This window comes from Arachis duranensis, chromosome 6, assembly GCF_000817695.3.
Source record: "Arachis duranensis cultivar V14167 chromosome 6, aradu.V14167.gnm2.J7QH, whole genome shotgun sequence".
Taxonomy (NCBI): Eukaryota; Viridiplantae; Streptophyta; class Magnoliopsida; order Fabales; family Fabaceae; genus Arachis; species Arachis duranensis.
Window position 1 is genome coordinate 92,108,996 of NC_029777.3, and position 14,413 is coordinate 92,123,408.

At 32.8% G+C, this 14,413-nt stretch overlaps 1 protein-coding gene across 1 annotated transcript in view; it reads left to right on the forward strand.

Moving 5' to 3' along the window:
• The window catches only part of LOC107494609 (chalcone synthase), a 4,545-nt gene extending 2,234 nt beyond the window's left edge, over positions 1–2,311 (forward strand). Inside the window, exon 3 of the mRNA XM_016115652.3 lies at positions 1,721–2,311. Within this exon, the coding sequence (XP_015971138.1) occupies positions 1,721–1,966 (246 nt within the window). The 3' untranslated portion in view covers positions 1,967–2,311. The remainder of the gene's footprint in view (positions 1–1,720) is intronic.
• Positions 2,312–14,413: the final 12,102 nt, after the last annotated feature.

Below are 14,413 nucleotides of genomic sequence, written 5' to 3' on the forward strand. Positions count from 1 at the left end.
ATTTTTCAACGATAAAACTTTTTGCATTTTTTTTTCTGGGGGTAGTTGGGTTATAGAGAAAGAAAGAAACAAAAGTTAAAGGTCAAAGAGTCAAGACAGTGACACTCCATATACTAGAAAACTACCACCACCCTATCTGGAAAGACCGAAAGAGAAGGTCATGCACTTGGAGATGGGGAATTCAGCTGCTTAAATTAAATGCACTTTTTGTTTTCTATTAAGAACAAGCTACCATTTAGAGTGGTTTTTCTTTTTCTTAGAAAAATGTTAAGTATGGAATAGATCTTTTAAATTATTTTCTTATAGTTTTTAAAATAGACAAATCATAGATAGAATTAAATATAGTTAAATTTTCATGTTTAAAAGTTATTATGAAAGAAGGGAGTAACAGATTAAGACGTGTAAAACGTTTTTTTATTTTAAAATTTAGAGTTCTCAAAATTAATATACAATATGAGTATTTTAGTCAATTTTTATAATAAGAATATTATAATTATTTTTTATATATATAAAGAAAAGTATTAATTTAAATCGGTTTAAAATTTGGTTCATTAATTTTTCGACTAAATTAGTTTGTTCGATCTAATTATGACAGAAATAACATGATTTAATTGATTACATATGTTAAATTTTAATAATTAAAAAATATTTAAAAAAAAGACGTTTTAGATGTCTTTATTTAAATGGTTAGCATAGAAAAAGAAGATTAATTTTATCAAAAAAGTGAATAATAACCGGATTGGATCGATGTTATTGGATATTGTCTATCTCAGCCTGATAATGCCCTTTTTATTTGAATGAATTATTATTTTATCCCTTAAAAATATTCAATTTTGACAAAAATAGCCTTCGAAATAAGGAAATGAGATTTTAGTTTTATTCTATAGATGATTTTAATTTGACAAAATGCAGAACTTTTTCACAAGTGCTAAAAGGTTCATGCATTTTATCAAAATTTTTTGAATATTTAAAAAATTATTTAAAAGATATGAATAAAAAATTATTCCCTAGACATTTATTCAATTTTCTTTTCAATGTTTTTTCATTCATGCAAAACAAATCGCTAAAAAAAACTTAATGTAAAGTTACCAAACTTTGAGAATGGATTAAAAAAATATCATTTTTTAAAGTACATTTGTAAAAAATTATATCAAAATTTTATTTTAGAGTCCTCATCCTCCGAGTCCAAATATATATTTGTTATATTTTTGTCAAACCGAAATAATCTTTAGAGGATCAAAAATTTTTTTTTACCCTTTTTGAAGACTATTTTATCAAAAAATTAAAATTTTTAGGCTATTAAGTAGTAGTTTATTCTTTTTAATTTATTTTCATTGAATTTTACATGAAAACAATCATGTAACAATATCCTTAACAAAGAATGACATTATCAAGAGAGTCATACAGGTTAATAATTTTGTACAAAAAAATGAGAAGAAAAAAATCAACAGCAATTAATCAAATATGAAATATGTTCTCTCTTCTTTTTTGTGAATGAGAGAAAGTGAGAATTAAATGAGATTATTAGTTGTTACATATTAACTAAAAATTATGAAAGATAGTTTATGAGTTTTTATTTTATCCTCTAAATATGTTACTAGCTAAAAAGATAATTTTATCTTAATTTGTACAAGTAATACTATTCTTACAAAAAAATGTTAATTTTCTTTTAAAAATCATTATTAATAAATTCCTAATAGAAGTATGGTTTATATTTCAGGTTGAAGCTAAGCTACAACTGAAGGAAGAGAAGCTGAAAGCCACTCGCCACGTGTTGGGAGAGTATGGAAACATGTCAAGTGCATGTGTGCTTTTCATTTTGGATGAGATGAGAAAGAGGTCAATTGAAGAAGGTAAGGCCACCACCGGAGAAGGCTTCGATTGGGGGGTCCTATTCGGGTTCGGACCGGGTCTTACGGTGGAGACGGTGGTGCTTCACAGTCTTCCCTTGGAAAATCGATCTTGATTGATTTATCAACAATAATGATGCCGTCATGGAATTATATTTCTTTGTTTTCAATAATTAATTAAGTTTTCAAATATATATAAATGGAATGAAGCTAAGATGTTAGAGATTGGTGTCACAAATTAAGTAGTTGGCGGAGATGCACGTATTATTTTCATTGTCTCAGTTGATTGAGATGGATCGAGTCATAATGTTGTTCATGGCGTGGGGGGAGTTCGTTGCATTTTCGTGGTTGTGTGACACGTACTCTTCAATGGGTATATCATTGTAAGAAAGATTGAATTTGGTTCAAACCCAGTAATGTTTACCATCTTAATTAATGATTGTGGAAGTTACGTATTCTAATGTAAATTCATTGGTCATGGTTATTACTTATTATTAATCGAAAAAGGAAGTACACAACAATAAAAGAATAGTACAGGGATAAATCTTTTATATATAGATAAACGATCTAAAATCATAGTACATTCTAAAATCACTACTCTTAATTTAACTGAAAAAAAAAAATAACAATTAAAGGATACATAAACAGATCGAAGAACTCTGTGTATGTGTATTTGAATTTGCATAGCGTTATTCCAAGATCACTCTAATCTCAAAACCTTGCATTGCATGCTGCTTCTTAGTTCTTCTTCTTCTACAAGGTTGCTAGAATTTGGAATCACAACCACTTCCTTTTATTCTTCCAAAATCGAATAAATAAAAAAAATAAATAATTATGAAGATGGTCAAAATTTTAAAAAGAATAAAAATGTTTGTTATAAAAATTATGAACAAATAAAAAAATAATTAAAAATATTGTTAAATTGGTCTTAAATTTTTTAAAAATTTAGCTGTCAAGGATATATTTGATACAAATCAAAAACTTTTGAGACAAGATTGAAACAAAATAAAACTTAGCGGTATTTTAAAATTTTTGCCAAACTTTAAAGATAAAAAATATACTTTACCCTTTTAAATATTATAAACGTTAATTTTTTTAATAATTTTAATATTAAAATTTTTTTTAATAAGTAAATATTTCTAATCGTCTTTCAGAGTAATTTTTTTAAAAATAAATTAATTGTCAAATATAATTGATTTGTTATCTATCACTATCAATAATAAAGAATAAGTTAGAAATTCAATCTATAAATCTCCTAAATGAATTATCATTAGATCTCAATATAAATCAAATATTAATTTAACAATTTATCATTGAAAGTCTTTTTACAGACCTGTTATATATCTAAGTTTTATTGTCATTCAAGTTTAATTAAATAGGCTAAATACCAACAAAATCCACGCACTCTCATTAAAAAAAACGTGTGTATACATATGCCCGAAATCCTAAAAAATGTTATCTGTCTCTTCGTGCTCTAATATAAAAAATTGTTCATATCTCTTACTTAAAACTGCAACAAAGAAATTTGAAATCTCTTTCAAAATCTCTCAAAATTTTTTCAAATTTTCTGTAGAAACTACTGCAAAATCTGGTGGTGCGTTTGAGATCATCAACAAAAAACACAAAAAAAAAACAACAAAAATTTCACAAGGTACTGACAAAACTACTTGTTCATTACGTTCAATTTTCTCCTTTGCATTTCTACTAATTCGGTTTAGGGTTTAGTGGACTGAATTCGTTCATTTAGTATATTGAGTTTCTTTGATTCAATTATTAATGAATTGGATGTGTTTTTGTTGATAATTGAGTCTTTTTTACTACTTGTTCAAATCTGAACTAATTTTGATTCATTTGTGTGTTAACTGAGGTTCACTTGATACTGCTGATAAGTATTGACCAAATTTTTTTTTAGTTTAATTCAAGTTCATTTGGATCTAAAAATGAACAACAGAAGAAAATTATTGACATCTTCAAAGGTGCTACTTTAGCGTCAGCTTTGGCAAAATCTGTGATAGAGATGAGTGTTGAAGGAGAGGAAAAGTTGCTAAAATTCAAGAGGATGTTCATCCTCTTCATCTAGAAATATTTTTGTTTCGACAACAATAAGCATAGTCTCTTCAGTCTATAAGCCACATGTCCTTCATGTGGAGACAGTCCGAGAATGAAATTGGGTATCTCATGTGCTCAGCTTCCTGCTCAAAGGGATTAAAACCCAGAAAGCAAGAGAGAAACTTTTAGTTGATGGCTACGTTTTTGTATTAATGATAATTTATTTTCATGAATCGATGTTCGCTGACGCAGCAGCAGATGATACTCACGGGCCACCATGGATGACGTACTAGACACGGAGGAGGCTGGTCAATAGAATTGCCTTTGAGGCAAAGAATAAAATGGTAACTAAAAAAAAATCATTTTTCTTGAAATTTCGGTTTAGTTGCTTCTCAATTATTATGCTAACTAAATAAGTTTCTGTTTTAGGGCCTAGTAAAAAAAACAAAGTTGAGGCAGGGAAGAGAAAGAATAAAAGAAGGGAAAAATAAAGAAAAAAAGAAGATAAAAAAAGAAACTTATCATCCTGCATTCGTCTTCATAAGAAAAAATGATTCTGAATATGAGTATACTTCTCACCATAACTTATAAAAAAACTATCTATTTATTTAAAGTTATGTATTATTATTTTAACAAAATTTTTTGTATGTATTGCAAAGATTCGAAGAAGAAGAAATACAGAAAATACCACCAGAAAAATGAAAACAACCACAAAGAATGGCGAAGAAACAAAGCAAAAAAGGAAGATTGTTCCATCGAATTTATTTTTGAAAACTGAAATTGAATCCGAAGATGAGTAAGATTCATAAATAATTATTTTATTATTATAAATATATATTCTATTTTTATTGATGGAGTCTTTTTGACTACTTGTTCAAATCTTAATTAATTTCGGTTCATTTGTGTGTTAATTGAGGTTCACTTGATGCTACTGATAAGTAGTGACCAAATTTTTTATTCCTTAAGTAATTTCGGTTCATTTCTTAGTTTAATTGGGGTTCATTCGATTTAGTTTCTCTTTATTTGCTGAACTTGTTCATGTGTGCTTGTTTAGTTAGTTATAGCTCTAATATTTGTCAGTTTATATATTCGATGTGTTTTGTTGATGATTGAGTTTTTTTGACTTCATGTTCAAATCTAAACTAATATCGGTTCATTTGTGAATTAATTGAGGTTCACTTGTTGCTGCTGATAAGTAATTACCAATTTTTTTATTCTTTAAGTAATTTCGGTTAATTTTTTACTGTAATTGAGGTTCATTTATTTGGTTTAGTTTCGTTTGAATTTGCTGAAATTGCTCATGTACTTCTTTAGTTAGTTATAGCTCTGATATTTGTTAGCTGTATACATTCAATGTATTTTTGGTGATGATTGGGTCTTTTTCACTACTTGTTCAAATCTAAAATAATTTTGGTGTAACACCCTACCATACAGAGTCTTATGCTTAAGTCATAAAACAGAGATGCCAAGGTACCACGACCTCTAAAAATAAAATTTAGTACATATAGTAGTGTGAATAATGTTCATAACTAGGAGCCTTTAAAGAAAAAGGGGTAAAACAAAATCGATAAATTGAAAAGTGCAACACTCCGATCGATAACGTAGCGTAACGGATAAAGGATAAGCTAACGCAAGATTAATGTATACAAAAGAGTGTCAAAAACACGAATATCAAAACTCAAGACCCAGTTGCAAAGATAACTTATCCGAGCATAGGAATATATACATGTAAATATATAAAGCAAGGAACCCAATGGAAACCCCAAAGGGACAAAAATACAGAAAACCTATTCTCCAAAATCACCTCTAAGAGGAGTCATCACAGTTTGTATTATTTAGTGGAGATAAAAGTATCTAAGAGAAAACATAAAACCAAAGTAGAGTCCCGAGAATCAATGATCTTCACTAATCCAAAAGTCTCCAGCATGCTTCAACGAGAAGCCTCTCGTCCTGCATCTGAAAACCACAAAATCTGCATGGGTGAGAACCGGAGGTTCTCAGTATGGTAATAGTGCCCACATATCTAACATGTAATGTCTTGGGAAAGCCAAAGGCAATCCTAGAACTTCCAACAGATAAATTAGAGCTTATAAACAGGCTAAACCATAATTGGCAACTGACTAAAGATTTTTAGTCTAACTAAAACTTTCCTTTCCGATTCCTTCAGACCTCCCAACCACCAGCATGAGTATAAGATGGCAAACACAGTTATATCAGACAAGAGATATACAAATAGGAAACAGATACGACATTTAGACAATTAGCAACTAATATGCAGTCAATTAGGCAATCTCAAACAATTCACATAATATGCATATGATGTATGCCTGTCCTAATGGCTGATGAGTCTCATCTGTCAGTTATAAAGTCAATCCGACAAGTCCTGGTAGCTAACCATTGGATTGTCCCTCTGTCGTGCATCCCCAACTCAAGTTATACTCAACATAATTCATAATTCATAATTCATATCCAACACCCTCACTGGTGTATATCCACGGGGGCGAGCTCATCCGGAACTTTCACAGTGTCCGGTCACACTTACGATATAGGGTCAGCAGAATATCGAGTTTCCACCTAGAGCACGTGGTGGCTAGCCACTGCTTTCTTCCAGGGAAACTCGTATCTCAAATAGTGGAAGTGAAACATTCACATTTCATTCAATAGCATATATGCAATTATACTTGGCCATAATTCAATAATGGCTCCGCCGTAACTCGGCAATAACTCAGCCATCCGGCTCGTAATTCAATCCATATCCAGCTAATTTATTAACAAATACAGTCCATCAGCTCATGGCATATAAAGCACTTCCACCGCCATCCTCCATATCTCATACAATCATATTTGATCATCATTGATAATTAATTTTCCCTTTTCTTCATTCACAAGTTATCACATTCGCTAACTCATTTCTCTTTGCTAGGCATATCATAACAATTTAATACATAAGGGATAAGATTGGAGGCTTAGAAGTATGAAATTTGGCTTTTAAAACTCAAAAATAAACTTTGGGGTGAAAACAGGGTCACGCATACTCGTCGCCCACGCGTACGCATGGAAAGCCAAAAAGTACATCAATGTGTATGCGTCGCCCATGCACACGAATGGATGGGAGAAAAGCCAAGTGACGCCTACGCATCAGTCACGTGTAACGCGTGAGTGCGTTTTGTGCCCCACGCACAAAATCAGCACAATTCTCGCACAACTCTCATGGAGTTGGCTGGGCATCTGATACAGCACACCGACGCGTACGCGTCGGCCACGCCTACGCATGGGTGTGCGTTCTGAAATTTTCTAAGTTAAAACTGCAATTCTTCCCACCACCGTCAAGGCTCATCAGTAACTGTTGAGAGATGAATACTCAATAGCCTCCAAATTTTTTATGAATCTGGACAGACCCACAAACAATATGAAGTCGATTCCTCTGCTAAATTACACCGTGGGCAGATAGGGTTAACTTGGAGATTCAAGTGTGGAGCTTTAATTTGACTGGTAATCCATTATGGATTAGCTTCCATAAGAAATTCTTTACCTTGGGTTGACTTTTAAGACTCCATATTCCTGATCATATGGATTTTTTTTGGCACTAAATAGGGAGAAATTCTACTGAAAGATGATAAACTTGAAATACAAGTTTATAACCAAATGAGACTGAATAGCTTCCCTTCTTCTCCTTCAGCCAAATAATGTAGTCTTCTCCTTCTACAATTTCTGTGTTAATAACTGTCTCTACTATTGCTGAATTGAAATGTTCTTTTATTTTTGTTTGATTCCATTGTCTATTTAGTAACATTAGTTCTGCAACTCATTGTGGAGTGTATTTTGTATTTGCATTAGTTATAGGTGTTATGGCAGTAAACTCTTTGACCCATGAATTCTATGTAATATTTATCATGCTGTCTCATCCTATTATTTAGAGAATGCCTTTTTCAAGAATTTTTCGAGCCTCCAACATCTTTAGGCATGGAAATCTTGAAGCTTCTACTTTAGGCATGGAAATCTTGAAGCTTCTTCTTCACATCTTGCCTTTAGTAGAAAAGACAGCCACGCCATGCTTTGGATCTTCTTTTTTTGCAAAGGCCATTATCCTTGCCTTTTGCTTCTTCCTAGCTTCTCTGTAATTTCTCTGATAACTTCTTCTTTCTTCCATCTTATTTTCTGATGGATCTGACAAACAAAACAAGAGAGAGAAGAGAGAGTAGAAACAAAGCATTGATTGTTAAATTAAATGAAATTGAAATCTCACTAACAATCCCCAATGCATAAAGTAACGTGTGGAGCAATTAATGTCATCAAATCAATTTCAATTTTCCTTTTCAGTTACCAATGTATAAATTTAATTCAAGTAAAATTTGAATTCCCCTTCTTAACCGAACCATACTTCAACAAAATTTGACCCATTTGTTTGTGATTGCCATATGGTTTCCTTGGGTCATTTCCTTCATTATTTGTTTTATCAACATGGGCCTGTTATTTGGACTTTTCTTCATTTCATATTTCAGCCCCTAATATTTGAATTAATTTTGCCCAAGGCTGAATTTTTTTCAATGATCCATTTGGACCAATTTGGTTTTCTTTTATTTCAAAGCACACCCACTTATATTAATTTTGCACATGGCTTGATTAATAACAAGTTGGGCTCATATTGCCTTTTGACCCAATATGGAATTAAATGCTTGCCTGCACACTTGAACAAAAATCATCAAACAACCTATTGAAAATTATTAAATAAAATACTTAATAATAATTTTAATAATTTTTTAATTTACATTTTAATAATGAATGCTCATCATTTCAGTTTTCCAAACTCAATAATCTCCCCCTTGATGACAAACATTATTAAACTGAATTGAAAGAGTTAGGATAGATAACTTCCCTTTGAAGATTTGCCAAAATCTCCCCCTTTCTTTTGTTCAATGTGCTCCCCCTTAATGTGTGCATGTTTAACAAAATATTCAAGAAGGCCATCACCTGTATACAAGCTCTAAAGAGTTCCAAGAAGATAAAGATTTCAAAACATGGAACCTTTAAGATCGAGCCATTATTTTCACAACTTGATCAAGACAGCACATATATGTATACTTGAGCAAATAAATTTTTCAAAATATAATCAGAGCTCAAATTGAAATTCTCTAACACAAAATGCTCAAAACAATGAGCCAAGCCAAAACAGAGCACAAAGCATAGCAGAAATATTAAATAGAGCACAAATATGAAACAGAATGCTCATGTTCAAATAGAATGCTCATGTCCAAATAGGACAGCATGAAACAGTTTTGATTCAGCAATTCAGCCCTTCTTTCATTTTTCTCCCCCTTTTGTCATCAAGGAGGGACACATGTCAAAATTTGCAGGGCTCTTATCAATTCACAAAAATCAACAGCCAGCCTTAAAATATGCATGAATCAGAGCTAAACCAAATATTAATTAAATGCTACTCATTCACAAGCTCATATGCTAAGCTATAAACAATATTCACAACTAGATCAAACTGGAGATTTTTAAACACAAATTCAAATAATAAACAGCAACTTCAAACATCATCATCATAGATCATAATGAAAATAAACAGTAGCCTTTTAATTCATAAAAAATGATTCCTGTTTAGTGGATTTAGGTTTAGTTAGTTGCCTGATTCTAAAATTGCCATATTATTTTGTTTATGGGTTATTGTTAAGTTTGCACCGAACAACAACACGTGTACTCAGGAGATGAGTAATGTCATCATGCTGATGTACGACCATCCTTGCTCAGCTATAAGAAGCTCCCCCTGAGACCAGATAGCGATGGTTTGAGAAATGGGCGGTAATTACTTTTCTTTTTTTCAGTTTCAAACCTTTTTAGCTAGTTTATATCCGCTATCTTACTTAACTAATTTTAAAATTTCTTTGTTGCAGCTTCACTTTATATGAAACGCTGAGCACCATCTGACCATCCGGAAGATATTCGACCATAGAATGGGTCAGTGGCTCCAGCAGATTCTGAATGATATTCGTCAGAGGCAGGACTACCTGACGACCTGGCTCCGACAAAAAATAAAGAAAGCTATGTTAGTTCATTTGGAAACCAATGAGGGATTCAGGTATCAGCGTCTCACCAACAGAGCTAACATAGCATCGGCCAAGTCGTCTAAGTATATCGGTAGCTCAGCGACTTTCATGAAGACCTAGGCCAGGCTGGTATGTAGTGACTTTAACTTTATTAATAATTTAGTCATTTTCTTTTGCATACAATTACTAGACATCCTAATCATTTTGTATTTTAATGCAATATGTGTAGTCGAAGTCATTGGATCGCGAGGCGATATTGGCGGAGACGTTCAAGTACACTCACACGCTGAAGGAGAATAAAGAGAGATTTGCTTATCAGCGGTCTCAGGACCATTATGTAAGTAAACATACATTTGATTATCTTCTGCTATAAAATTTTTAGAGATTAACCATATATCTGTCATACTAATCACAATAACTTATGTTACATAAGATTCCTACACACAGATACTAGAGGCTACGACTTATCAGTCTCAGTAAAGTGGGGAGGACACCATTGCCGATGGCTTTGCAGCTTCAGTCGTTGATCCCGATGCGGTTTGGTGCGAGACCGCCTCAGTGCCGTACAAGAACTGCGTATACGGTTGAGGTCATTCTTCGCCAGCAGCATCTATACCTCCATGTTAAGGCCATCGTCAGATTCTACCACCAGTCGAGCTGTCGAGCTCGAGGAAAGCATGGATTTGAGGTTGCAGGTGCAGGAGCTCCAACACAGCCTTCACTAGCAGGCTCAAGAGACGAACGATTATCGAAAGAGGTACAAGAGATCCTCACCAGCATGACGTATATGGATGAGCTCAGGCTAGAGTGGAAGGAGTCATTGGAGTGGCTTCAACGTATGGAGGCTCAGATGGAGGTATGTACTAGGCCCAGATGCGCGCCGCTGACGTCGCTCTGCTGGTGACAGCGGTCCTGCTGGTGGCACACAGACATCACTATTTTCTGTGCCGTTGAGTCAGGGCCATAGGACTGACGACTGACGACGACGACGACGACGAGGAGGACTACCTGGATCTGTAGTTATTAGTGTTTCGTTTTACTGTTTGAATGTATTTATTTGATGTACTTGACTTTTAATTTATTTGAACATTGTATTATTTATTTTAAATAATAGGTTTTCATTATTTATTAACTGAACATTAATTGTGTGAAAAATAAATTTAAATTAAAGAATAAAATTGATCATTTATTTCAATTTTTTTAAAAAAAATTGACATTAGCGTCAGATTTACCGTGAGAATAATCCGACGGCTATAGTGCGCAAAACAACATTTTTTGGCACCACAGAAAAATCTGCCGGTAACCAATTGGTTTTCCAAGCTGGTAATCTGTAGTACAATATGATGGTAATTACCGTCGGATGAAAAAATCGGACGGTAACTATTTACCGACAAGATTTATACCGCCTGATTCATTTTGACGGTAAATCTGATGGTACTCAACGTTTTTCTTATAGTGCGAACCGATTTAATTGGTTCTGGAATCAATGGGGTAAGTGTTGTTAATTTTTTTTCAATTATTAACTTATAAGAATTTCAAGTTGTTCTTTTTACTATTTGTTAAATATTTTGTTAAAATTTTGAGTTCTTAGTTCTTGTTGAAACCTATATTCGTCACTAATTTTGGGTTCTTGTAAAATGTGTAAATTTTCTAAGTGATTGATGTTCTATTATATTTTTTGCAGCTTGAAAAATGGTAAAAAGTAAAACTAACCCTATAAGTAACATTGTTGTTAGAAGCACATCCTTTCTAAGTGCAGTCACTTCCATTACCATTCATGATAGTACTTCTGGTGGAATATCACAAAGTCCAACTGCTTTACTATTGCCTACCTCAAACCTCCATCAGAACCTGATGCACAAATACAAACACAAGCTGAAACTACTAAAGCTACTGATGAGCATCCAAAAGAGGTAAAACCAATATTCTGAAAATTAGATTAGACCAGTCAATTTGATCGGATTAATTAGGAATCAGTCCTCTGGTCGGTCCAATTGATGCCCAAAACTATCTTACAAAAAATTGGAAAAAAAAATCAGTTCACAAAAATATGATATTTAAAGATTTTATCAATACGAGACATTCTTCAGATTTTGAATTAGCTTTTGAGATAAATTAGACCTATTCAATTCTAGTATAAGAGAGAAAAGAGAGAGAGGGGAAGAATTAAAAAAAATAAGTTTTATTAATCCTAGCATCAAAATTTTTTGTTTGGAAAAACATTTTTTCAATACCCAACTCAAAAAGAAATGGGCATGCACATAGAAGAGTTATGTGAACAAATGCTTTTGTGCCAAGTCTCAACCAACTTCTACTTCATAATCCTTCTTTTGAGAAGTAACATAATTTTGTATTGTTTTAACATCTAACTTAGGTCTAATTTAATTAAATAACTTAATTAAATTTTTTTGGAAATAACTTAAGAATGAAAAAAAATCATATTTTTTTACTCTTACAAAAACTCTTAAATAACTTTTTGAAAAGTTAAAAACATTTTTTAAAAACTGTAAAAAATAACATTAATATGACTTTTCATTATTCAAAAAGAAAAAAAATTTACTATTTTTCAAACTGGCTCTTAGTTGAATAGTTAGTTAAAAATCTCTTATACAGTTATACACCTAAGACACACGTATGTAATGTGTGATATAAACTTACTTGACACTAATTATCTTACTATAAACATTTGTACATTTAAGAAGAATCATATACTTATATCGTTAGTAGCTCTGCAAAATATATTTGACACAGAACGTATCTTAAAGGTTTAATTATTCTGCAGGTCTCTATAGTTTCACCAAATTTTCAATTAGGTTCCTATACTTTTTTTCCTTTTCAATTGGATCCCTATACGTTAATTTTTTTTAATTTAGTCCCTCTTAACGTTAAACGTCAAAAAAATGTTAATAAATTGTAAAATTACTTATATACCCCTGTTGGTTCAAACTTCTGATTTCTCATATATTTCTCTTTTTCAATGTTTTCCTTTCTTCTCAATTTTCTTTTTGGACAAACCTATAGTAAAATTCAAATGCTCCATCACTACATAAAAAAAATGAAAAAGAACCCTCATAAACCAACATCATCGCAGCAATAACAATCAACATTCAACAAAATTCATAACCCGCACAAAATTCAACAAAATTCATAACAGGTAAAAATTCAAAAATCAATTCAAACAAAATTCAGAAATTCAAAATAAAAAACTCCTGCATATATATCTTCCTCCAAGGGCTTCTTAGGCAAATAGTATATATATTGGGGGCTCTGCTTTAGTCCTGAAAAAATGCATGCCACATTCAACAAAAAAAAGCCAAAAATGATCAAAGAAAAATTTATATGTCTACCTAAAGGGAAGATAGCGATTTGTGAGAGAGAGATTTATCCAAGAGAGCAAATAGGTCATGTGGTGAAAAATTTAGGTAGGGTTGGAATGATTCTCACCAACACTGAAACATGCGGAAAAGAAAGATGGTAAAGATCTCAAAAATTATGTCTTAATAAACAAAAATGCCACCGCAACTTTTTCATTTCTTGGAACAAGGTTAGGGATTAGGCCTTCACCTTTAGTAGCAGCATCTTCATCAAGAGAGTCTAATTTCCTCTTACTTAAAGTTTTGAAGCCAGATTTGGTTGCTCCTGGTGTGAATATTCTTGTTGTTTGGAGTGAAGATATTGGTCCATCAGGGTTGAGGGTGAAGTTCAGCATAGTTTCTGGAACCTCAATGTCAAGCCCTCATGTGAGTGGTGTAGCTGCATTGATATAGGCTAAGCATCCTCAATGGAGTCCAGCAGCTATAAAATCTGCACTGATGACAACAGCTTATGTTGTTGACAACACCATGAAGCCTCTGAAAGATGCATCAAATGCTGAAAAGCCTTCAAGTCTTTATGATCATGGTGCCAGTCACATTAACCCCACAAAAGCACTAGACCCAAGTTTAGTCTATGATATCAAGCCACAAGATTACCTTAATTTTCTATGCACTCAAAATCTAACTACAAACCAGTTAGGTGTCTTTGGCAAATACGCAAACAGGTCATGTGCACATTCTCTAGCTAGTCCTGGTGACTTAAACTACCCTGCAATTTCATTGGTATTTGCTGAGAATAAATCTATTTCAGTTATGAAGTTCATAGACCTTATAAAATTGTTTAGTCTTTTATGATGCTCACTCCATCGAAGAAATAGCAACTCCAATATTTTTTCTTCTGTCTTAGCAGCCACACGTTGTTGCAGAGCCAATACAGGAAGCAAGACGAAGTCGAACAGCGGTGTGCCAAGGCGATTCGTGACGAGGCGATACAATGGGCAAGGCAGACGAACGGCGCAGAGCACCCGAGGATGACGCAGACGAACGATGACTATCCAGCGACAGACAAGGACGACGTCACATAAGACGGCAGCAGAGTGTGATGGAGGAGAAACCCAATTCGAAGCATAGGAAACTAAGTTAGGGCTGG